Source organism: Rhopalosiphum maidis, chromosome 1 (genome assembly GCF_003676215.2).
Source record: "Rhopalosiphum maidis isolate BTI-1 chromosome 1, ASM367621v3, whole genome shotgun sequence".
Taxonomy (NCBI): Eukaryota; Metazoa; Arthropoda; class Insecta; order Hemiptera; family Aphididae; genus Rhopalosiphum; species Rhopalosiphum maidis.
In genome coordinates this window covers 73,795,450-73,822,417 of record NC_040877.1, presented here as the reverse complement: position 1 = coordinate 73,822,417, position 26,968 = coordinate 73,795,450, and the positions used below count along the sequence as shown (strand labels likewise).

General features: G+C 27.4%; 3 protein-coding genes across 3 annotated transcripts; 1 reads left to right on the top strand and 2 right to left on the bottom strand.

Moving 5' to 3' along the window:
• Window positions 1–385: 385 nt before the first annotated feature.
• LOC113550574 (mitochondrial import receptor subunit TOM70-like) lies at window positions 386–7,177 on the top strand. Its single transcript, XM_026952502.1, has 11 exons — window positions 386–547; window positions 737–1,004; window positions 1,132–1,305; window positions 1,372–1,579; window positions 2,022–2,163; window positions 2,398–2,614; window positions 5,023–5,157; window positions 5,235–5,459; window positions 5,560–5,656; window positions 5,730–5,853; window positions 6,675–7,177. The coding sequence occupies exons 2-11, from the start codon at window positions 759–761 to the stop codon at window positions 6,823–6,825; spliced, it is 1,719 nt and encodes a 572-aa protein (XP_026808303.1). The 5' UTR covers window positions 386–547; window positions 737–758; the 3' UTR covers window positions 6,826–7,177.
• A 4,840-nt stretch (window positions 7,178–12,017) lies between these two features.
• On the bottom strand, window positions 12,018–12,528 carry LOC113553169 (zinc finger protein 668-like). The gene is made up of 2 exons (XM_026956387.1): window positions 12,316–12,528; window positions 12,018–12,244 (listed from the first exon to the last, which is right to left on the bottom strand). Exons 1-2 carry the CDS (start codon window positions 12,470–12,472, stop codon window positions 12,018–12,020), a joined length of 384 nt encoding a protein of 127 aa, XP_026812188.1. The 5' UTR covers window positions 12,473–12,528.
• A 1,889-nt stretch (window positions 12,529–14,417) lies between these two features.
• Window positions 14,418–21,492, bottom strand: LOC113553085 (cilia- and flagella-associated protein 43-like). Its single transcript, XM_026956265.1, has 16 exons — window positions 21,472–21,492; window positions 21,146–21,408; window positions 19,639–19,739; window positions 19,453–19,571; window positions 17,860–18,090; window positions 17,654–17,799; window positions 17,425–17,596; window positions 17,199–17,340; window positions 16,863–17,128; window positions 16,500–16,801; window positions 16,234–16,437; window positions 15,765–16,164; window positions 15,574–15,693; window positions 15,070–15,318; window positions 14,801–14,988; window positions 14,418–14,538 (listed from the first exon to the last, which is right to left on the bottom strand). Exons 1-16 carry the CDS (start codon window positions 21,490–21,492, stop codon window positions 14,418–14,420), a joined length of 3,045 nt encoding a protein of 1,014 aa, XP_026812066.1.
• Between the last annotated feature and the right edge of the window lie 5,476 nt (window positions 21,493–26,968).

The following is a 26,968-nucleotide window of genomic DNA, read 5'->3' as shown; positions in this document are numbered from 1 at the left end:
ATACCTTCGAGACTTTTAAGGAAGAAATTTAATGTACGTACGTGTCGGTGCAAAATCGAGCGTACAAGAATACGACGTGCGTGTAATGGGCTAACGATTAGTGTAACATCCTTCTAACACAATTCGGTACGTAACTACACTCTACACTATATTATATCAAATTGTTCGCCTTCGCTCCCGTCGAGAACTCTATGCTAAGTGAGTTGCTGTTTCTATACGTACGCGTCTTAAGGAGTTATCTTTCTGTTCAAAATACAGATGTTTGGCGCCAAGTTTATACGATCTCTGCTAAATAACGATTAGACATCCAATGAGGTTCGATCATGCCGTAGAACGTGAAGTTTCCATTATCAACATTTCGACATTACATTATTACTCCGCGCCGCTGATAAGAGCGCACTGCTGTAGTTCACGACTGTGGTGGTGCTGTTGCCACACTCGGCTAACACATTTTCGACTTCGGCTCAATTTATTACTTTCGTTGAGAGAGCAATTCAAATTTTTATGATTATTGCCGCCGCGCCAGTACTTTATTATTGCTAGGGTTGTATGTTGTTTTATTTGTGTATATAATTTATTGATTGTACCATTTTTTTTTGTTTTTTAAATAAATATTGCCTACTTACTTTGTTATCCAAAATTTCAACAATCGTGTGCACTGCTGTAGCTGCTTGATAAAATTCAATTCGTCAAACATGTGTTCAGTGTGGTAAAATTATTTGAGTGGTGTCCACAGGAACTCGTTTCGCAATAAAACCATGTCTGATTCTACCCAATCGTCGTTCAGTTTCCTGTCCAACTGGAAGTTTAGTTTGGCCGTCGGCGTACCGTGTTTTGCAGTGGGCTTGGGCGTGACTTATTATTTTTATTCAAAATCTAATAATAAGAGCCAGTTACCTCACGAGCCGACAGCCAAACAACATGATATTGACGGAAACAATGCCGTCCGAAAGCCGCTTGAGTCAAACGGAATCGATTGCAACACAGTGAAAGTTCACAAACCGGTTGGTCTATTCACTTTATTATTTATACTCTCACATACATCACAAAATATCATGCAATCGATTATGTTTGTCATTATTATTGAAATATTGACATATAGTTAATTTTTGATCAATTATATCCTTACAGAATCCAACTGAACAAGTTGAAGAGTTTAAAAAGCAAGGAAACGCAGAGTTTTCTAAACAAAATTATGATGCAGCTATTACTTTTTACACACAAGCCTTGTCAATGTGTCCACAGTCTGAAAAAGGACTGTTGTCCACTGTGTATCAAAACCGAGCTGCTGCTTACAGTAAATTGGTATCAAATAACTACTTATAAATTATGTAACAATTATTTCAAATTGATTTCTTAAATTATTTTTAGAACAATTATGAGAATTGTGTGGCTGACTGTTCCAAGGCATTAGAATTAGTACCATCATACAAAAAAGCATTATCCCGAAGAGCTAGAGCACTTACAGAATTAGGAAATTTTAAGCTAGCTCTAGAAGATATAACAGCTGTTGTAATGTTGGATGAGTTTAAAAATCAATCTGATATAGAGTTTGCAGATAGTGTAATAAAAAATTTAGGTAAGCAGATGATCGATAAGTATTTATCGATAAAAAATATTTATTATTACTAATTAAAATAATATATGATTTCATTATGTGATGAGAAATAACTTAGGAATTCACATTTTCATAAAATATAAATTGTTAATAAATCCCAATTAGCCATGTGCCTGCTATAATGCTATATCACTGTAACAAAAAAAGTTATTGTTTTAAATTGTTCGTGATATAAAATAATTTTTCCTATCTTTTCATGTGGTATATTTAGTTTCTTATCTATAATTTATTTAGACTTCTTTTTCTTACTCCTTGTAAAACCTTTATTCTATATAATTAAAAATCATTCTTTTTTAGTCAGGAAAAGGTATCTGTATTATAAATATTTTGTATTTTATTAATCAATAATATTCCTTTATTATATTTTACTGTGTTTAATTACAATATTTTAATGTTCATTTAGGTAAGAAGAACTTAGAAGAATACACAAAACATAATGTTTTTAATTTGCCCACAAAAACATTCATTGAAAATTATATGAAATCATTCAGTGAAGATCCATTTAATGATGAATTTCCACAAACATTAATAAAATCGGAAGTAAAGTGAGTTAATTTTAAATTATTCTTATTCAATTTACCCCTTTTCCCTTACTATTATTTATTTAAAAAAATATATACATATATATATATAGAATAATTTTCAATAAATATAATACAGAGTATTGTACTAGTATCATAATCATAATAATATATATTATATTACCTTTATAATAAAATGTGTTATAATTTGCAACATAATTAATTTTGAATATTTGTTTTTTTGTTGTACTTATTTAGTACTGGTTTGGAATTAGCTTTGAAATGTATCAAAGATAAAAACTATGAAGAAATTGAGGATGCTTGTAAAGAAGAATTGAAGAAGACTGATAATAGTTTAATTCGAAGAACTTTGGCATTAAATCTGCTTGCTACTTTTTCTATACTACGTGGTAACTATGCAATTGGAGTCGAACATCTTACTACTGTCATTGAAACACCAGGAGTTCCTAACAAGGTATACAATTAAACTGTATTTATGATTTACTGATGTGCATTTAATAATAGTGTTTATATTATACATTTCAAAATATTATGGTATTACTCCCCTAAACAAATTCATTATTTTCTTAATATCTTGTTTTTTCTAATTTCAGTCAACAGTTAAATATGTAGGTACTGTCTTTATTTTATATTTGAGATTATTTATTTCGTAATTTAAATATAGATTATACAAGATTGTTGTTTGAAATAAGTGATTAGTCAAAGCCTTGGATACACACATATATAAAATGTAAATACATATTTATTTTTAAATTCCAATAAAAGTAATTATTTTATCAACCGCTTCATATATGAAATAATTACAACGATTTATGATAAACATTAATTAACTAATTGGCTTAGGTAACATGAGAATTAATTAGTTTAGAAAATTACAGTTGATTGATGTTATTAAGTGATTTCCTAAATAGTTGTTGATTGATTTAACTGAATACTTCTAGTTTATACTCGATACCCCACAATGTTTGATCTTATCAATAATTGTTCAGTATCAAAATATTTGTACTCGTTGGTAATAAAATTTTGAATGTCTACATTTGTCTAATTTAGATTTGAATAAAGCAAAAATACAAATTGGTTGAACAATATTTTTCTTTTCTTTAGTTTGTTTTGTATGTTATTATTTGTATTGCATAAAAAGTGCTACAAAAGCTCTAAGTAGCTTAGTAGCTTACATAATGTTCAGGAAATATTCATATTAAGAGAACGTACGCTTCATCAGTATGTACACATCTTACCAACATAAAATATAGCAAATTTGCATCCAGTAGAACCAACTAAATATCAACTAACTTTAATATTAAATTAACCTATAATCAAATTTAAAAATAAAAGTATATCCAAGTGATCATTAAGTTTTTGTTGATATTTATTATTTTGATTTTGAAACTAGTTATGAGTATCTTAAAAGTGTAATATTTAAATAGTTTATACTGTAATAAGTTATAAGTTATAACTACTTAATAAAAATCTAGAGATCCCCTAGATAATATTCTTATTTATAAGTTTTGGAATAGCTTAATTTACTTACATCAGTTATAACATTTGTGGTGTACGTTTGTAAGATAAAAAACACTTAAATAAACTCACTTTTAGTTCTATAGAACTATAGCACTATAATTCTTACTTTTAAGCTATTGATTAATCTTCTTAAACATTAGAATCATAAAAATTTACCTATTGGAATTTATAATAATATATCCGTTTTTAACTAAATAAATTTGGTTATCTGGTAGTAACTAAAAAAAATAAATTTTTATCCTTATTCCAAATAATATAAAAACTTGATTAAATTATGAGCCACTTTATCATACAATGGAATCTGTAAAATGTCTCCCATAAATTGCTTTCAACAAAGAATAACATGCTAATTTGAAATAAATTATTATGGTTAGAAATTCTAGTCCTCTACTATTTTTCTACATAATCTCCATTGTTTTATAATGTATTTTTGCATATTGAACACCATTTTTTATGGCTGTGTGATTGTGTCATAGAACTCGTCCCAGCCAGGTATGATTTAAACATAGGAAATAGATGATAATCACTTGGTACCAGGTCCCTGGACTATAAAGGAAGTATTTGATGATATTCTATTCATATTAGTTAATAAGGTCGAATGTTGCTCAGGTGTTTTAGGGATAATTTTAAAAATTAATCTTTTGATAAGGCAAATGTTCTGTCAATAATAGTCTTACTACTAGAAATCAGTTCACCCAGCGACAATTCCGGTAATCTTCAAGTATTATCTTCTCTATTTTTAGCATTGTTTCTTTTGCAATCAATGGTTATCTGGCATAATGATGATCATTATAGACATCAGTAGATCTGTTTTTAAACTGTCTGTATCATTTTTGTACTTTTTTATGTCTATATATTTCACATGGCAATAAATGTCTATTAGTGAAGTGTCTTTAGCACCTAAAAACCAAATCACAGAATATAACTCACATGTGGTGAAAGCAGTGGTGGCGCGTTTGGGTAGACAATGAAACATTTTTGATTTTGCATTCAAAAATTTGCCATAACGCAGCTTGTTTTGTAGGCAACCCTCACATTTTAGCTCATTAAATATTTAAAGATGTAATGCAGTACTAGAGAATTAAAATATTTAAATAATATAACATCATTTTTTATAAAAATCACTAATTAGATCACTGGTCTTAGGGCTAAATATATATTTCTTATGATTTTAATTGTAACAAAACTAAGTTTTTACTTTTAAAACCAAACCACTTAATACAATGTATAAATTATTTTATACTTCTTTTTAAGGTCTAAGTACTTAACATAGAATTACTATATTTTTATAACCATTAATTATTTAGATTATTTTACTAATGTTATGTTATTGGCTCATAGTTGGTGATTAATTCCTTAATAAAAAGATCATCTGTTTACCATCAACAAGAACAAGTGGAAAAATCTTTTGAAGATTTGAAACGAGCAGAAAGTATTGATCCAAACTGTTCTGAAGTATTTCACCATCGTGCTCAAGTAATAATTATTTTAAAATTAAATTAGTGATTAACTTATAAAGTATACATGTATATAATGATAATATGTTTTTTTAGATTTATTTATTAGAAATGAACAGTGAGAAAGCAGTCGAAGAATTTAAACGGGCTGTAGAATTGAATCCTACATTTATTTTATCAAATGTTCAATGTTGTTATGCTCAATATATTCATGCAAAACAAACGTCAAATGAATTGGACACTGAAAAATTTCTTAACAAATTAAAAGGATTTGTTATTAAATACCCAGATTATGTTGAAAGCTACACCCTATATGCACAGGTAAAAATCAATCAGAAGTTACTTTTTTTTTTTAGTATATTTTTAAAATTTTGTATTTAAATATTGTATTCATTTAAATTTTTAAAATTATGTATTGAAGGCTTTAACAGAAAAAGGAGCATATGAAGAGGCAGATTTATTATTCAAAAAAGTATATGAAATTTATCCAGAAAATGCTACTTTATTAGTACACAGAGGTTTTTAAATTTTAATACTTTTAAAATGTTTTAATGTCATACAAGGCTAACTGAAAAATGTACACTTTTTTAGCTTTGGTTGTATTATCGTGGAAAAGTTCAATCAGCGAAGCATTCACTTTTCTCCATCAAGCAATAAAAGTTGATCCAAAATGTGATTATGCTTATGAAACATTGGGAACACTTTATATTCAAACGTAAGATATTAGTGATAATAATGCTGATTTATCTATAATTAAAATTGTTCAAAACATTTTTCATACAAAAAAGAGTGTAAGGTACTTCAGTAGGACGTAGGTAACTATGGAGTTATTAGTATGACATTATGCTATCTACAATAGATTTGGAAGTATATGTTACCTACATTTTTAAAGTGTCTTCACTCTTCGGACATTTTTATGCATTTTAAAAAGTAGTGTATTATAAAAATTGTATTAATTATTATGAGAACAAAACCAATTTAGCACTCTCTAAATTATTTTAATTATTTGCATTTGTTTCAAGCAATCTTTATAATTTTAATGTCTTAAAAAAATTAATTAATTTACATTAATTTCTTGCTATCTTATCTATTCAGTTTAAATAGAAAATATATTTTGACTTAGTATTTAAAATCATTTTGAATATATCACAGAAAAAAATCTTTGTTTTTCTATCACATAGATCAGGGCTGGGTCGTTTGATAGCTTTAACCATTTTGAAACTGGTATTTGTGGCATACAAGACAATATATTTTTTTAGTAGGTTGTAAAATATTATTGAACTACTAACTTTATGGTTATTATAGTATAAAGTTATTGTCTTGTTTTTTATCAATAACTATATTTATGATTATTTTTCAATCATGATTCACACAATACACATTAACAACAAAAATTATAATAGTAAATAACACACTTAATAATTTTGATTCTTGTAATTCATAATTCATAATTATTTTTATAAATTACTACCTATATCAAAAAGTTTACTTGTTTATATAAATATAAAAATGATAAGTTTAATGTTACTGTTTTAGAGGAAAATTAGAAGAAGCTGTTGAATGTTTAGAAAAAGCAGTACCTTTGTCTAAGTCTGAAAAGGAATTGTTACACATATTTTCGTTGAGAGATTCAGCAAGGGCACAATTAGCAGTAGTTAAGCGTTTGGGATTAACGCCTCAACTATAATAATTTTATCTTTACCTCTTTATAATCATTATTAAATAAAATAAAGAAATTTAGTTATTTTTTTTTAATGAACATTTGATTTTAATTTATTAATGATTCATAAAAACGTTTTTAATTATGTATGTAGTTAATTATAAATTGTTTAATAATCATTTTTTGTTGAACATTTTGAGTATCTATTCTGTAGTTAAATATTTTTTAAAATTTATGATAGTAGATCTTTACATGACCATACATATAAACTTAATTGATTATGAATTTATAAGAATAATTGAGTACTGACAAGGGATGTATATATTCAAAAAATTTTAACTGCTAATTATTATAAACAATAAACTTGGTAAAAATTATATTTGAAACAGTTTGGAAGTATGTATTATGTATATTATGTTTTTTGTTTCTCATAAACATTATATCCTTAAAATTTTAATTGGAAACGACTGTTAAGAGAAGCATCAGCATAGATTAATAAGGTGAAGGTGACCAAAACAAATTTTGCTCAGAGTACAAAGGTAACCCGGTTATTTTATTTTTAAATGGTTAACACCAAATAATGTAATAACCTGTACCTACTCATTATAAATTGTTAAATCATTGTAATTTTGTCATCAATTGTTGATGAGTAAAGTTTAAAACTGTCATTTTTTTTTACTATAATATGTACAATAACAAGTCATTTAAAACTAAAATGTGTAACATATAAGATTTTACTTTGTTGGTTATTATCCCTTGTGATTCAATTGACTTAAAAACCAAAGTCTTTGTTGGCATAGGATATATTATTGTTAGCAGGTTTTTCACTTTGAAACCTAAGTAAAATTATGCGAGAGTACTGAATATAAACATCATAATCTCAGAATGTTGAGAATTACGATAATTACGTTTTAATTTATATTTGTTTACCTGACATTTTCAGTTAGATAATAACCTATTTACCTCATTTAATAAATAATATAATTATTATAAGCTTATAGATATAATGTTTATAGCTCATTGCTCGCTGAATACGTTAGGTATCTAGGTGTCAACAATAATTCAGAACACTCCACCAGGGGTGGCGTTACATGGGAGCAAGGGTGAGCAAGTGTCCCCCCCAACATTTAATTTTGCCCTTCCATTGCCTCCCCTATAATTTAATGTATTTATATGTAGGTAAATAATGACAGTACAAATCCGGACTGTACAAATCTGGAGTATAAAATTTTGAAATCCGTAATAATCTGGACGGTACAAATCTGGACGCGCATTTATTTGTTATTTTAAGGGGTATGAGTAGGTCATATATATTACTAAAATACTGTTTCGATTTTAAATACCTCTTAAACTGCCCTATCGACACTTCTAAATTATCTATAAACAATAGGTTATTTGACTTTAAAATTTTATAAACTAAAATAATAAAAACATTTATACATAGAAAAAGTATACTAAATAGGAAAATGTAATATATTCTAATTGTTAAATTTGTATTATACCAATTACTCTTTATCAAGTACCAACTTTTTAAAACTTTACTTTAGAATTTAAATTGAGTACAAATTTGTGTATTATTTGTATAACAAATACAGCCTATACAAATGCAGTTGTTATGTACATAATAGTAACTGTTATAAGTCTCATAATACCACGATTAACCCACTGAATTAGGCGCAACTAGAACTCTATTTTTGGGTAGGCTAAATTTATATCAGAAACCCGCGGTGGCTTTGCCCCTACACCACTAGTATTGATAACATATAAAACTGGGTGAGCCAAGCCCACCCAAGCTCTCACCTCTCACCCTCTAGTTATGCCTATGCTACCAAACAATTTAAACACACCTTCATACTACCTCGTGATAACCAGATACTATAGCACATAACGTACTGAAAAAAATATGTTTCATTTAGATAACAAAATGGATTTATTTATTTTGAAATAGTATTAAATACATTTAAATTAAGTAATTGTATTTTCTTATTTTAAATGATTTTTGTTTTATTAATATTTATTAAGTAAACCTTAAAAAAAAAATAAAGTGCCTATTTATACATGCATGCTTGCATATTGAGTGTTTTCTTAGCACAACTTTTTTTTAATTTTTACTAACAACAAGACAAGTTATAAAGAACTTTGTATCAAATTGTCAAGTTTTGTAACGAATAAACAATTATTTATCGACAATAACAATACATATTATGTATAATGTATAATACATATTATGTGAGGAGAGGAGCCTTAATGTATTTATTGTATTTTATTTTCAAGCTATTTGATTCAACGAATAAAATTTTATCGACATTTATAGAAAAAAAAAAACTAAACAAATTGAAAATTTATAATGCCCGTAAACATCTCATAACAAATCGAAAAATTTTAAAGTAAAGAAAATTATAAAATTAATATATGGTGTGTATTTCAAGTATCTACCGTTATTTAATTTTAAATTACTACAAAATAAGAAAATCGCTTCATGAGAAATCGAGTAAATATTAAATATTGTAAAAATAAGAACTTCAAAGGCTTATAAAAATTTAATTTGACATTGTGGTATACATTTTTTATTATTTGAAAAAAGTAGAAAAACCGATGAGAAATTATGTATTCAATTTTAAAATCGTATAGATATACAAAGAAAACTTTTTATGAATTTCTAACTCAAAATAAACCGAAAATTAGCATACAAAATATGCAGTGGAGTTGAAAATCAAAGCATCATTTCGACTATTTATTTTATACACGGACACAAATAAAACACTCATCGTTGTAAAATCAATAATCATTAGTACAGGCTGATTAAATATATTGGAGGGAGGTGAGGGCACTATACATTTTAAATTTGCAGGGGTTTCGATGGGGACTGTGACTCTGTCCCTCACGTATTCTTTCGATGATTTATATTAGTGACATTTATTTTAAAAAAAAACTTACGTGGAACTTTATGTATTAAATGCTTCAAATTTTTTGACTCACGAAAAAAGTTTTATAGTGAAGTATATGCTTTGTCTATGTTAAGTGTTCTTATAATTTTTAACAAGTCAAATTACTTATTGTTTATTGTTGGTTTGTGTGTCGTTTAGGTATTTTAAGAAATATTTAAAAATGTTATTGGTTTTTTGTATTATTTATGGCCTACTCATACCCCTTAAAATAACGAATAAATTCTATTGAATTGTTTTTGATGAAAAATTTGATTTAACTTCTGATTTAAATGCCCCCTTATTTCAACAATTTCGAACAGCATGGCCAAATATTGATACTAAAAATATTAAACCAGAACTTTATGATATTCAAGTTAATGAAAAATTAATCTGTTCTACTGAATGTATTTTAAAGTTTTGTATGAATTCATTGAATAAAATTTATTATAGAAAAGATTACCGTGAATTACTAGAACTAACTAATTTGCTTGAATGGAACGCCACCTAGGGGAATAACATTTCGAACACCAGAGTAGTATATAAAAGGGGATTCTGGAGCCTCATCCTCATCCCTCATCCTCATCCTCATCATCTCATTAACTGAGCCGCCGCCCGATCGGTGACGTATACGATATACCCCGCTACCCCGCTCTTCCATATCAATTGGCCGCCGCCATCAACACTGCCGTCGCGCGAGGAAAATAATTAAAAAATTTTATTCATCGGACCGGGATTCGAACCCGAGTCCACCGCTACCCGCCGCCGACGCCCGATCGCGTACGTGCGCGACTTGTATTATTGTTATCATATACGTATGCATATAACCAGTTATCATTTGTTATCAGTTATCACATGTTATCAGTTATCATTTGTTATCACATGGTATAATATACGTGCGTAATATATATTTAATCAGTTATCATACATTTAATCAGTTATCACACATTTAATCAGTTATCACGTGTTATCAAACATTATAATTTTTAATATTAATTATATTTAATATATACATATCACTTGAAGGCGAGCAATGACGTACCGATAGAGCTATTAGCGAGACATGATATACCAACGGAACCAACATTATATCGAGGAAGTGAGAGTCGACAGGACGTGGCGAGACATTTTGTCGAAACCGTGTCTGAAATAGCATTAAAGATAGAGAAGTTATTGAAAACGAATATTCCAATAAATATGTCCGCAGACGACATACAAGTTCATGAAGCAGCGACGCACTGCAATCTATGCAAAATCGAGTTTACCCCACCTTCAGAGATACTATATCGTAAGACAGCTGACCATTGCCATCTCACAGGAAAATACCGTCAAGCTCTCTGCAATGTATGCAACCAAAAACTACAAACACCCGTTTTTGTACCGTGCTACTTCCATAACTTGTCCAACTATGACGCGCATCTGATAGTCACAGAACTTGGTTATGACACCCAGACTATTAGAGTAATACCAAACACTGAGGAAAAATACATATCATTCTCTAAATATGTGTCAAGTAAATTCCAAATCTGTTTCATAGACACTTTTAGATTCATGGCATCAGGACTATCAACTCTAGCTAAAAATCTTGTAACACCAGGTCTGGAGAACTTCAGAGAGACCGCTAAAGTTTTTAATAAAGTCGATATGTCGCTCGTGACTCGGAAGGGAGTGTACCCGTACGAGTACACAGATAGTTGGAGCAGGTTGGATGAAGAGAGACTACCGAGGAAGAGGGACTTTTATAGCACGTTAAACGAGTCGGGAATAAAGGAAGAGGAATACACGCATGCAAAGGAGGTCTGGGACCACTTCGGTTAACGAGCTTTAAGCTAAATTTTATTGGATGTTGCTGCACGTGATTTTTCATCATGTCTGACAGAGCCGGTGTAAGAGGACGTAGAAAGTCGGTATAATTTTTAACATTATTGAAATTTTTTGTGAAATACCAGATGATTTTTCGACCAGCTGACGATGAAATTTCAACTAACCCGGGGGACTTCACCATATCCATGCGTGCTTTTTTCGCTCTAGCAGCCGAAGTGGTGTTGGCGGTGGAAACTCGTTTACCGTTTACGCTCGTAGTTGTATAAGAGTCTTAAAAATAAAATTAAAAAACCCCTAATAAATCTAAAGAGAAACTAATTTTCTTATAATAGAATAAAAATGTTATGTATCGTTTAAAATTAAATCTACCAAACGGTCTGACAACCGGTGCAACCCATCAGCATATAAATAAAATTTATGATTTATACGAATCTTTGAAATTATACCCCATCTATAATATTAAAAATAAAACTAACCTGTATTATCGTCTTGAACTTTTTCAAATTCTTCCATAGCTGCCATGCAAATCTCGTCCTCGGATACCATGTTCGAGCCATCAGCTGGGATATCAGGGATGAAAATTTGAGGGGGAATCTGTATGTCGCCCTGTGAGGCAACGCGAGGCGCGAACTGTATGACACTCTGTCGAGTGGGTTGAGCAACAACCGGTGCAGGCTGACGATGAGCCTGAACGATGCCTTGGAAAAAACATTAGATATAATGTAATATTAGATATAAATTAATAATAAAAATAAATAAGTATACATACCATGAGTATTTTTCTCATGCCTCTTAAGATTTGACATGACACTGAACGATGACGCGCAGATAGTGCACGTGAAACGAACACCATCGTGAATTTTTCCATGTCTCACTAAATTATCTTTACGTATGAAAACCGACGGACACTGTTCGCATTTAAACATGTTGTTTAAGGTAATAGTAAAAGAAAAAAAATAATATTTAAAAATTAAACATGAAGACGCGTATACGACGGTTTAAAACGTACTGGAGGACTGTTGACTATTTTCAGGATTTATATAAACGAATGGGAATATTGATACTTAATTAATATTACACTGTATACGTCTGGCAGAAGGTACTAATATCAGTCATTAATGTGTGTTATTCACTAATATAAATTTTAATATCTTTAGTGTAATTTATAGTAGGTATTTATCCTTTAATAATTGTCCTTTAAGTGATGACAGGTAATGACAACACGGAGCGCAAGAACGGTTGTGGTGCGAAGAGCTATAAGGCTGGAGAAACACTGAAGAGCTGTCGGCTCTTTCGGTCAGGCTCTTAAGTTGGTAAATTATATATAATATTCATGCTATTAAGTATCAATACATTAAATATAATACATTCTTTACATTTTCGGTTATGTTATTCACTAATATAAATTTTAATATCTTTAGTGTAATTTATAGTAGGTATTTATCCTTTAATAATTGTCCTTTAAGTGATGACAGGTAATGACAACACGGAGCGTGAGAACGGTTGTGGTGCGAAGAGCTATAAGGCTGGAGAAACACTGAAGAGCTGTCGGCTCTTTCGGTCAGGCTCTTAAGTTGGTAAATTATATACAATATTCATGTTAGTAAGTATCAATACATTAAATATAATACATTCTTTACATTTTCGGTGGTATAAATGCTAGACTTTAGCATTAATGTGTACATTCCATAATGTTCAACGTCACCGATCGGGCGGCGGCTCGATGATGAGGTGATGAGGGAAGAGCGGGGTAGCGGGGTATATCGTATACGTCACGGATCGGGCGGCGGCTCAGTTAATGAGATGATGAGGATGAGGATGAGGCTCCAGAATCCCCTTTTACATACTACTAGCAATAATATAAAATAATATATGTTCAAGAAAATTAACATTGGGTGTTTCTATCTCCAAAACTTTTATCATAAAGCAATATGATAAAATAATGTCAACGCTATCCAGAGGCTCAAGATTTAAAACATCAATCAACGAAACATCAAAAAGGAAAATTGAGCCGCAGATTTGCTTTTGGACAAAACAAATAGTGCGAAACCATCAACCTGCTCTAGCATCTACAGAAGTTAAATATATAAGGCAATCTTTAAAAAATATTTAAAAATAAACTTTAGATGTCAATTCAAATCTAACGTTTGATCATTCTTACATAAAAGATTAATTTTAAATATTATTTTTAATAGGAATACTATTTATCAACTGTTAAACGAAAATTAATAGTAAATCCACAAGACTTATTTATGAACTTTGAAGTTTAAATTTTTATGAAATGTATATCACTCGTATTATTATATTCATAAAATAATAAAATGTATGTTGTGTTGTTCAAAAATTATTAATTTAAAGAACTTGAAATGTTACTTTGGTTCTTAAATAATCATTTTTCTATATTCAATGCAATCTCAAAATATTTAAAATTATTTTAAGCTATTGTGGGTATTTAATTATTTTTATTAACTAGTAAAAATTTGTATGCTCAATCAAAATATCTGAACATGTGATAATGGTTTACTCATAAGTTGTCTTACTGCTACATAGTTATGATTTAAATATTTTAGATTCTGATCGGAGTGATAAGTGATACTTATTACCCGACGTTGCAGATTAATCGAGAAACACGGATTAAATAATCTTTGACAAGTCAATAAATTATAAAAACTATCATCGTAATCGTGACTGCTTAGTCGATATCGAACGCGTACAAATAAAAAAGTCCTGTAGTCTCTGAATGTATAATAAATTAGTTTTATTGCTTGTTTATACTGAAATATTCATAGAAAATAGAATATTAGAACACATTTTCAATTTGGAAATATCAAAAAAAAATTTGTAAATTGCAATTTTTTTTTAATATTCAGCTTATTTAGTTGGAAATCCTTTGAGAAGCAGTAATTCCAATTCTATCTTCAATATCGCAATGTCTTTGAGTAGTTTTTTAACTTTAACATTTATATTGGAAAATTTCACTATATTTTTCATTCTAAAACAAAATAACGATAAAATAATGTAACCTGTTGAGTTAATTGTTCAGTTTAATAATATAGATATAATCATTAGATAGTATCATAGAAGGTAACAATTATTATGTAGGTAACTACATAGAAACAATTTAAGCAAACGGCCTCATTTTTTTATAATTTAGGACCATAAATTATAAGGACTGGTTGTAAATGTATTATACATATATATGTATATGGATAGAATATATGAATAGTATAAAAAAATGTATTGCATGTATTTACTTTTCACCACTATGATGTATCAGTTTATCATTCAAACTGAAATTGATATTCCACTTTAACTCATTTAATTCCAATTTCATTTGGTCAATATCTTCGTCAGCTTTTTTATTTCTTATTTTAGTTTTACTTGCTATTTTATACAGATCATTTAATTTCAGATTTAGATTTTCTTTTTTCTTTAAGTAAGTCTAATAAACAATATATTATACTCTATCTAATGAACTAATAAATACAAATAAATTGAAATCGTATTGTTATTAATAGCTTACAAATTTAATTGCAGATAGTTCTTTAACTAAATTTTGTTCAGCTTGTTCAGTAATATTTATTCCTTTTATTTTGAACTTGAAATAATATAACATATTTTCGGTAATTTTTATTGATTTTATAAAATCATAACGAAATGTATATAATTGAGTCTTATGATTTAACATCTCATATTCCCATTCTAATAACCGATGTCTGCATTTGAATCTAAGTAAATTAGATACGGCTTCAATTTTAGAATTACCCATTTCCTAAAAATGAAACATTTTTCTAATAATACATATTGTTTATTGTATTTATATTAATATATTATACAGAAACAAGTTGGTATCATGATAAGAATACTGATTTGTCGAGAGAATATTAATCAAGGTTTTTATCAAATGTTTATTTTAATGCAAATTATAAAAAATAAATTTAAAAAATATTATATAAATTTCACATTAAATCACTTTTCACCAACTATTATCTATATTTATGTAAAAGAAACGTATTAAACAGTCTACTTTAATTTCAGTGTTCACTTCATCTAGAGTATTTTTGGAAATAAGTGATGTATTTTCAAAATCACCGAAGTTTCCCGTTAGAACAGTTTCAACGTTTCCTTGCTTTATTACTAATTGAATCTATGATTTAAATTAAAAAGAAATATATGGTAATTTTTATTTTCAGTACCTACAAAAAATCTTAACCTGACCTCGGGGTTATCTTTATAATTTAAATATTGATTTTCCAATCTAATTATTGACGTCTTTAATTCTTCAATCATTTTTTCCTTGTATTTTTTATTATTATTTAAGCTTTCCAATAAATAGTCGATATCTGTTGCATGTTTTTGACAAGTATTGATATTAAATTCGCATTCAATTTTCATACGTCTAAAATTGCAAACTTTTTGCCAAGTTGCTATGCTCATTTTCAGATCATTTTTTATTACATAGTTATAGTCGTCGTACATGTCGAGTGTATCTAAATATTGAACGAATTCTGTGGTCAAAATATTTAGTTTATTATCTGTTGGATCCATTATACTGTCGACAAATTGGTAACCGAGTAATGAAGAATGATTTTGGTTACCATGCATTTTAGGTCTCCGGCTAGGAGTTACGATTAATTATATAAGATTCAAAGATCAATTTAAGAAGTGTAGTTTTAATAAACGTTACTTGTAAATGACTAATGCTTGTTTGTATTTAAAGTTAGAAGGAAACTCAGATTTAAAACGTTTATTAAGGTTGTTGTTTTTATGATTCAATATTTCTATCATATTAAGTAAAGAAGTTGGCTCGGTTATTGCTATTTTTTTATTCGTTTCCACAACAATTTTTTCAATTTCTACGATAGTTTCTTTTGACTTCGAAATGATTTCTCTACAAACATTATTTAAAAAATGTTATTAAATATTATAGGAATTAAAAATAGTTATACCTACTTGTATTGTTTAATTTTTCGTTTTCGTTGATCACTATCACTTAACATTTTTGAAAGCCTAAGCATTTTTAAATGCTCTTGGTTGATAGCTGAATTATACTTCAATTTCATTTGAAACAGCGTAAATACATTATTATCAAATTCAATTATAATTTTTTCAATATGATGGTAGATTTTAATTTTTTCTTCTTCAAGACTATTTTTATATTTTATTCTTTCATCGTTCAGAATCAAAGTTAGTTTTTCATACCCATTTATAGCCTTTAAATCATCAGCTGTATATTCCTCTGGAATTTTATTCAACTGTAAATAAAAATGATTATTGTACTACATAGCTTATCAAATATTAAGAAATGCACATTACCATGCATTGTGGTTTAGGCACATCTTTTTTTAACTCATCTTCCCATCTTTTTTCCAGCACACCATCCATCATAATCATCAATGCTTGTTGTTTAAAGTTGTCTAATGTTAACAACTTATTGTTTTTTTCTTCATTAGTTAACATATCGTTACTACTAGACTGGTACGGTTCTACAGGAACTTCATCGTCATTTACATATAAGAGTTTTTCAGTTTGTTCATATTTATTCCACGTATAATTCACTGGCAAAGGTCCAACTGATTCAACTTAGAAATTTAAAAAAATATATATACAACTTAATTTTTAGATTTTTTTCAGTTTATTTAATTTAAATACCTTTGCATGCCAACCTCAATTCAATTTCAATTACACGTAATCTGTCCTGATATTCCTTCAAATTATCTAATTGTTGTTGTTTTTCAATAAATAAATCATCAAATAGTTCATTAAATTTATGTTTTAATTTGTTAACCATAAACTAATTAAATACAATGTTTGTAAGTATTAATAACTAGAGCAATTTATAAACACATTTATTTATTATTATTTAGTATATGCATACTTTAAGTAAGCATATTTCATCTTCAGCCATTTCTAATTTATAATAACTGCACTGAGAATTTAGAACGCTTATAGTTTCAACAAACTTATAACTTAATGAACTTATTATTGAAATAGCATTATCATGATTTAATTCCGAATTTGATTCAACATCAAGTATGTCAAAATTATCTCTAGGAAGCAACTTTTTTTACATTTAATTTTATACCAAATTTATTTATATTTTTTACTCAAAAATTAAGGCTTCTGGGGATGTTTGATCTGACAAATTTCTGTTTAATATTCTTTCTTCTATAACGCTATTTGCCTTTTTGGTGATTTCTTGGTCTATTGTGCTTATTATGTAGTTGTCTACTTTATATAAATTTTTTAAACTCTAAAATTAAATTAAAATTTATAATCATGAAAATAGTTTTTATTATTGTATTTTACATACATATATAGATTTCGGTTTGATTAATAAACTTTCCCATTTTTCCTTTATAATTTTTTCAGTTTCTATTTTAAAATTGTCGATGTCACTAAGATTTTTTTCTTCGTAATTTGTACGTTCTAATTTACATTTTTTTCTGAAATTTAGTGTATAATCTACATTTAAATCGAATTCTTCTATATTTATTTGCATGTAATCCGGTCTATTGATATTTTTTTCAAATAAATGTAGTAGCTAAAATTCAAACATTTAACGCATTTGTCCATATTAAATCTAATTGTGGAATATATTTATATACACGTATTATAAAATTGTTGTAAGCTATATTTTTAAAAAGATTGTCTAATAAATCAATATTATCTATCATCTAAATAAGATATATATTAATTGGATTATTAAAAATAGGAAATATTATTTTGTTAAGGTTTGTTGGTATACAAGTTAGATTTTCTATCATGTCATCATATCTAAATTAAGATAATTAGTAATTTTCCGTTAGTTATATACAAAGGCTATCATAGTAAAATGTTGATGAGTATATGTTGTATAGCATAACTTAAAATAGACTTTTGTGTATTGTTTTATGTAATCTAACGGGTAAGAAAATTCCAACCAGGTCCTCATTAACAGATCATAAAAGAAAAACAAATTGTGATAAATATTGCACTATTAGATGCATCTAATAAATAAGAGAAAAACTTTACAAATTATTGTTCAACAATACATAATTAGTATTTTATAGTTATTAATATGTTTTAGGGATACTCTAAAATTATAACTTATACAGAGCGTCTCACCAAATCCGAAATGGCAATTAGACTAATTGAGATTATTATATCTATATGATAATATTATAAAAATTAAATATTTTACTAATAAATATCCAGCAGTATTTTTTGCATTGCTTCGTGTAGATATTAAAATAAACATGTTTTCTATACTCTATTTGTTGATTTATACATAACATATTCTAACAATAGATTTAATAGATATTTAATAGTAATAAATAAAAATTATCAACCAAAATAAGAACTAGATAGGTATTTATTTTAAAACACAATATTTTTTTTTATCTTTTAAATATTTAAGAAACAATTAAAATGTTTAAAATTAAATTGAACCGTCATAAAACCCTTAACGTTTTCTAACAAAAACGGTTGTGTCTACTAGTTATAAATGAGAATAATTTCTGAATTAGCAATATGTTCATACATAACAAATAGTAAAAAAAAGCTGTGTACTTTTAAACATTTTAGGAAATGTTATCATGCTTTGATTTGAAGATAAATATACACAATTTACACATAATGCTAAATACAATGGATATAACTTTTCTCATTAAGGTACAATTATTAAATACATTATTAACTACCTAAAAAAAAGGTAAAAAAATGTCCAGAGTGCCATGAGAAAACAGTTTCAAAGAGGCAATCTTAATATGAAGTTAACATATTTGTCCTTACTCAAAAAAACAATGTAGATTATAGAGTACCCACTAAAAAATATTAATATTACAATTTTCAACTTTGGTTATAAATTAGTGAATTGAAATTAAATACTATTTTAACACATAAATTCTTATTAATATTTTTTTACTTCTGATTTTATTTTTTCAAAATCTTGAACGATTTTATTTTTTTGTTTACTGTATGCTATTTTACTTTCATTCAATTCATTTTGTTTATTAATCATTAACCAAGTCATACGTTTTGGAGCTGTGAAATTTCATAAATTATTTATTTATATTATTTTTTTAGCTCTTCCATAAGTAATAAAACTAACATTCTAGTTCATTTTCATAACCAATTCCTTTCGTTTCAAAATTATCCACAATCATTGGAGCTTTGATTTTATCAAGACGTTTAATATCATTAAAAGTGTCTCTAAAATTCAATACTAAAATTATCAAATTTATATTGGTACAAAATAGGGCCGGATTATAGGGTGTCAGAGCTGGGAGGGAATTTGCCCCGGGCATACAATTTCAAAGACGCAAACTTTTTAAAGAATGTTCGATTTATAAAAAAAACTATTAACAATTACGTTAGTGTACTCGAAGCGCGCAGTCACATTTTTATGAATTTACCCATACTATAATTTATTACATGTAAGTCGTTTATAAGAGTTATTACAAGTAGCAGTGTTTATTTATATTTTATACTAAATAGTACACGCAAAACATTTTAATTATTATTGATACAATGATTTTTGATTCGACTAAAAGAAAAATTTCTTATGATAAAATTTATAATCAATTTGATTTCGTATTAAATATTGGAAATCTAATAATAATATTAAAAAAAAAAGGCAGATCACTATCAAAATATTTATTGCGGCGATAAAGAAAAAAATTTTATTCAAGAAGCATAGTATTTGAGTCTTATAGTTAATTTTATTTTCCCCAAATCAGATGAATCAAACCAAGCAAAACCAAATACCTACACAAAATTAAATTTAATGGCAATTCTGAGAAACAATAAATTGAATAGTTTATTAAATTGCATTGTTAAATTTTTGATTGTACTATACTTGGCCAATATTTAAATGTTCTGGGAAAGATCGTTTTCGGTCTTAAAAAGTCAAAAACTATTTATGATCCACTCTATCAAGAGAAAAATTAATTAATTTTCTATTCTTAATATTGAACATGTGTTGCTTGAATCTATTTCATGGGATAAGTGTATTGACTAATTTAATAAACAGAAGTCAAGGAAAGCATTTTTATAAAAATATTATAATATTTTAATAAGAATAAAATAATTTATTTTAATCAGTATTTTATTTAATAATTGTAATTAATTAATTCAGCTTCAATTCTAATCATGTTTACAAAATTCTTACCTATTTTTATAAATGTATTTATATTTTTATTGTAACTTTAATATTATTTATTATATATATATATATACTTATTATATATACCATATAATTATATTAAAAAGATTGATAACATATTATTTCATTATTGTTCTTATGACTTTTAATAAATTATGTGGTAATTAAAATACTTACTAAATGAGGTATGGCTAAAAGCGTAGGTTGAACAATTTTTATAGCGAAACTAACCTATAGAAACTCTATATCTACTAACCCAGTTACCATCCATTAGAGAATAAATTGATAAACAACAAAATAAAATAAAACAATTTCAAGTTTATAAAAAAAAAGTTCTGAATCTTAGGGAGGTTTAAACATATTTATGCCTTGAGGCGAACATTTTTTAAATCTGGCTCTGGTAAAAAATTAAAATATCATAATATTTTATTATTATTTCTATCGAAATATTTACTTAAAGCTGTTACACATCAATCCTTGATCATTTAGTGTTAGTATGTTGCAGATATTTACATCGATTTCAACAGATTTCAACCCTAGGAACCAATTACTGCAGTTTACCATAATAATTTTTTTCCACTGTCCATCATCATCAAATTCATAAAGGCTATAAGAACCATTTGGGCTAAATATAATACAATGGTTTTCCCACACATGTGTTTTAATATTTCTTAGTTGCCGATCTAATGGTATAGTTTGTAAGTGTAATACTTCTTCCTTAAAGAAAAACGTAATTTTATATTAATAACAAATTTAAAAATAATATTTAATTTAACATACTTTTATGATATTTATTGTCATTAAGTGAATAACATTTGATAACAAAACAGAAAAGGCTACGTTAATTGCATCTGGTACGTTACACGAACTCCATTTAAATACTGATATGTAATAATATTGAGTATCTTTTAACTTAAAAATCACATTGAAATTTAAATCAAATATTATAATATTATTGCCAGCGTTTTCAACATTTTTCTGATTTGTATATAAGACTGTTAAAAACGATGATTTTGTAAGGTCTATTAGGTCAATATCAATAACATATTTTTCCAAATGATGTTCTTTAATCACAGAACATGTTTGTCCCAATTTAATCTAAAATATATTTAAGAGTAAATTATACTTTTTTATGCTATGACTTCGTGAATTATTTACTAAACACATTCATACCAATTACTGGGAAATTCGTTTTTCATTATTTTTGATTTTTAGTATTATACTTTAAATCAATGGTGGCCAAACTTTTTTTACCTCGTACCATAAAAAAAATTTTTCTTTAGTCATCAGAATTTTAGGTATAGATATATAATTACATATTTAACGACGTTTTATTGTAGGTACTCACTAATTTAAATGGTTTTATTTAATACTGAACTTTATAATACGGTGTGTAGAATATTTTTGCGGGCCAGATATTAAATGATAGCTGGCCGTACTTTGGCCACCACTTCTTTAAACAATTAGTAAATAATGTTTAATTAAATCATAAAATGTAGTATAATAATAGTATTAAATGTATAGCTACTTAATATTTACTTACACTAATATAAAAAAATCGACCAGTAGGAAAACTAGTAACACAACAAGTGTTTCCATCTGAGAAAAATTTTACAGAAGATAGGTCTTCATCACATAGCACTATTTTTGTAATCCAATCCATTTCGTAAATTTTAGGATCAATTCTCAGAAATTCCATTATGCCGTTTTTAAAGGTTATGCAAATATAATTGTAAAACGGATTACTACACAAAAACGTTGCAGTGCCATTTAATTTCATCTTGCTTCTCTACAATACAGCAAAAAACAATAAAATATTACCCTATTTTAAAAATGTTAAAAATATTTACAAAGTCTCCGGTCAAAACATCCCACACTTGCAAGATGTTTTTATCGTTAATGGTGGCTACTGTCTCGTTTGTAGGTCTAATAAACGTAAAATGCTTGATTTTTGATCCATAAACTTTCATTATATTTTGTTTTTCCTGATTCAGTTTTATTAAAGTTCCCTTGAAGGTGGTGAAAAATGAATATTTAGTAGATTTATCAAGATTTTAAAGATACGCATTACTAATATGTGGTGGTATTATGTTATCAAAATTTTAACATACCTCGTTTGACCATCCGTAAACATTATTTTCCATAGCTACAATACACTGCAATGTGTAATCGACAAATATTGTCCATATTTTAGTAAAAATACCTCTGTTGTCTTTAAAACACTGCCAATTGAATACATTTATTTAGTTATAAAATGAAGGTATAAATATTTATACACATAATAAATATTATAGATAATATGTTAAATATAAATAGTTAATGAATTAACTAAAACGTGTAGGTAGGGGAGACCAGAGTAAGATGAAGTTGTGAGGTAAGATGGGAAATGATTGTAAGTTGTAATCGGTTGCCTTTTTTTTTTTTAAGTTTTTCAATGCACATATATTTTACGTTGGTTATTCTATAATTATACTGTTATACTGTAATAATTAAAAATATTATTCAAATATTTTAATTTTTTAATAATGTTTTATATATTAATAGATAAGAAAAAATGAAGTGATCTAAAATATGATGCAGGTCAAAAAAATCAACTAGGACTAATATCGACAGTTTTCAATACTGAACAAACGACAGAATTAGTGTCATACGTTCAATTAACGGTAGGTCTTTAATTTAGTTTGAATGAGGGGGACTTAAAAAAACTTTCTTAAGAACTAGCAAAAAAAAAAAGAAGCAGGATTTGATTGGCATCGAAGCTTCATGAAAATGTATCCAGAACTCTCTCTCCGAATACCATTTATATTATTATTTTATTTTTATATTAACCAGTTGCATATTCAATTTTATATATCTGTATTAATTAGTTACATATTTCATTTTTTATATTTTATTGAAAAGTTTCTTCAAGTTGTTTATACCTACATTTAGCTATGAGGTACTTTTATTTTTTTTAGTTACACATTAATATATATAAAGTAATTTATGCTAAATATGTTTAAGCAATAAATAGCTTTTTTTCATCCATACATTTTTTTGGCCCATCTCACCCATGCCCATTTTCAACAACGGAGTAAGATGGCAAATTTTTTGAAAATGAACGTTAAGTTTCATGGAATTTAAAATATTTAAATTATTATAGTAAATTTAGAAATAACATGTATTTCTGTATATATTAGTAATATAACAGTAATTAATATATTTATTAAATATTACAAAAAAAGAATTAACAAGTTAGGTGTCCCGTCATACCTCAGTATCATGTTAAAATGTATATCTTAGGTTGTAACTAGTTTATTTTAAAATTAACCTAAAACCCCGATCCTTGTTTTAAAATTTTTGTGTTGATTAAAAATCACCATAATTTCAATGGAATTTAAACAAAATAAAAAAAAGTCATCAAAGAAAAAAATAAAATCAGATATTTCTTGAAAAAGTAAAACGTTTTTGGCCAAGGTGGAGTTTGATAATGTTTTTGTCATTATAGGAAAGATAAAAAACCAATAAAATACCTGATTTAAAAACACTTTCTCACAGAAAAACAATAGCTATTTCGGATTCGAAACTCAAACAACCAAATCGTTGTTAGCATCGTTTTCGAAATGGGTAATGTAAAAAATTTACTTGAATTATTAAAACTTAATAATTATAGTGATAAGCAATGATATCGATATCGTAACACATTTTTAACATCGATATCGTTCTATAATTGTATGATACATCGTGATATTAAATTTCATATTATATTTTATTTTTAGACTCTAACTAAATTTAAGCTTTAGTAAATTGTATTGTGTGTGCTGTGTCATAAACCATTAACTAATAACTAATAAATAGGTACAATAACTACAATGTAATAACTACAAATAAAATTACTATTTGGGGATATTACAGGCAACAAACATGGACACATATATTTCGTTGATTATAAAAATACTTATACACAACATTTCATAAAAAACAATTCGATTATAACATTATAACATTTAATAACATTTTCAAAATATTCCAGAACTTTTAACTTTTCAACTATCTACATTATATTACAATACCATCAAATCTTCATCAATCTACTTTTAAAAAAGTTACAACTTCTTCAAAAATTAATTACATTAAACAAATTACAAATCTAATCGTTTATAAAAAATATAATAAACATTAAACTCAAAACCAACTTAAACTTAAATTACAATTACTGTTCAGTATTGGATATTCCATCATCTATTTATCACAAAAAAAAAAAAAAATGGCAAACAAATATCAACATCGACATTTTATTAAAGATATTACCACTGTGGTATTTATTTACATCACTTATACTATTTTTTGATTTTAGATCCAATACTCAAGCAATAGAAATTACAAAAATTTAATTGGAGATGGGGTTTAAATCTATTATTGCACTTTATACAATTTAATTTATAGTGTTAATCAACTATTTTTGTACGTACCATTGACTGAATAATATTAATACGAACATATTGCGTAATTATTATTATAACAATGATAATTGATTACTTATATTTTTTTCAAATTTCGATTGTTTTTCTTCCTTATTTTTTATTTATCTATACTTGTACTGAGACAAGTGAGTCATTATATTGTACATAGTATAGTACTTACATGTTTTTCAATGATCTATAACTATTTTATTATCTAAATAATTTAAAGTTTTTAATTCTATTGACGGTATTGGGACGCAAATTAATTATTCGTTTTGATAACCACCGACTGACTATGAAAATATCATCGTTTGGACAAAAAAGACAAGTATTTTAAATTGACATAAATTCTTGGCAACTTATTAATATATATAAATTATATTTTTTGGCTTTGGTATTCAATAGTCCTCAACGCCTCTGAACGAGTAACCACCCTCATAACCCCCTCCCCCCCAAAAAAAAAATAGTATTATTGAATATGATCACCGTCAACTGACAACTTTGATTGACCACGTACAGCACAAAACCTTGTTTGGTGGGACATACCAACGCAGGTGGTAAATTATCGCCATTATCACGTTTCACTAAGATTGGATCTTCTGCTGTTTTTACAACAATTTCTGGTTCTGGTGTATCTGGTTGTACACGGTAAACATTTGCTGATGAATCACAGAATACGTACCAACCGTGTGGCGTCCAGCATCCTGATCCTGTGGTATTTAGAGGTACCTTGACCTGCGTCTTCTCTGCGTATATTGTTTTGCAAGCCATGTACAACGTCCATAACTGGAGCATACACCCAACGTCGAGTTCAGTCTGGCAAAGGTACACTTCGTTTCTGCCATTTGTGGTTATCGCTGAAAGACTGCAATAATCATATTATAATATATTTAATTTTACACGTATATAGACACTATTTCAATATTGATTTCGAGCCCAGGGCCGAATTAAATCATTCATAATTAATAAGAAATTAGTAATTTAATATTCTATATTTGCACAATAATCTTTAATAATAAAAAAAAAATGTATAAAAGTGGCTAACCGATAAAAAGGCACCGGGTTTTTTCATCCAGAAACTTCGGCGGAACTCAGAGAAAAAGTAAAAATTGCCAAACCACGGGAAAAACGATACCAGTTGACGATTTTGCATACCAAATGGGACATGAGGTGGTCATATTTTTGTCTTATAACTGCCACTACAACCCGATCGAATTAATTTGGGCGCAATTAAAAGGTAAGGTTACAATAAAAAATAATACATATAAAATAGCCGACGACATCGAAAAGCTTATGCACGAAGCCATAGATGCAGTCACTCCAGAAAATTGGGAAAAATGTGTGAGACATTTAGAAAGATTTCAAGACATTAACTATGAAAAAGAAGGTTTCAAAGATTGTATATTGGAGTCCATAATTTTTAACAATTGACCCCAACGACAGCAACTGTAGCAGCAGTGAAGAGAAAAATTTTAAATTTCTTTTAACTTTTTTTTTTTATTGAATTGTTTCGATTCATGAAGAAATTAAGTATACTGCTTTTTTCGGATATTAATATGTGTGAATGCATTAAAAGTTAAGGAGGAGCATTTTACAAATATCTCTGTGCTGTGCATGAACAATATTCAAACATTGCAACAGCACCACTGAGTTTAGCTAAACTTGCACTGGGCGATTTAAATAAAATAGACGAAACTTGTTTTGGCAACATGACGTACTCTATTAAATTAATTGATTTAAACCAATTGAATATCGAATCAAATCTAAATAATACACCTTTTTTATATGTTTCTGAAAAAAAACGATGATATTGACAAAGTGAAAATGCCCCCATC

What these genes read in the sequence shown, in the direction of transcription:
- LOC113553085 (XM_026956265.1), bottom strand. Translation starts at nt 21,492, where the DNA reads ATGACAATAAATATCATAAAA. An exon ending in TTGAAAAAATAAAATCAGAA is followed by an intron (nt 18,091 to 19,452) that starts GTAAAAAAATAT and finishes TTTGAATTTTAG; the next exon opens with CTACTACATTTATTTGAAAA. An exon ending in CAAGCATTAGTCATTTACAA is followed by an intron (nt 16,165 to 16,233) that starts GTAACGTTTATT and finishes CGTAACTCCTAG; the next exon opens with CCGGAGACCTAAAATGCATG.
- LOC113550574 (XM_026952502.1), top strand. Translation starts at nt 759, where the DNA reads ATGTCTGATTCTACCCAATCGTCGTTCAGTTTCCTGTCCAACTGGAAG. An exon ending in TAGTGTAATAAAAAATTTAG is followed by an intron (nt 1,580 to 2,021) that starts GTAAGCAGATGA and finishes ATGTTCATTTAG; the next exon opens with GTAAGAAGAACTTAGAAGAA. An exon ending in TTAATAAAATCGGAAGTAAA is followed by an intron (nt 2,164 to 2,397) that starts GTGAGTTAATTT and finishes GTACTTATTTAG; the next exon opens with TACTGGTTTGGAATTAGCTT.
- LOC113553169 (XM_026956387.1), bottom strand. Translation starts at nt 12,472, where the DNA reads ATGTTTAAATGCGAACAGTGTCCGTCGGTTTTCATACGTAAAGATAAT. An exon ending in GCATGAGAAAAATACTCATG is followed by an intron (nt 12,245 to 12,315) that starts GTATGTATACTT and finishes GTTTTTTCCAAG; the next exon opens with GCATCGTTCAGGCTCATCGT.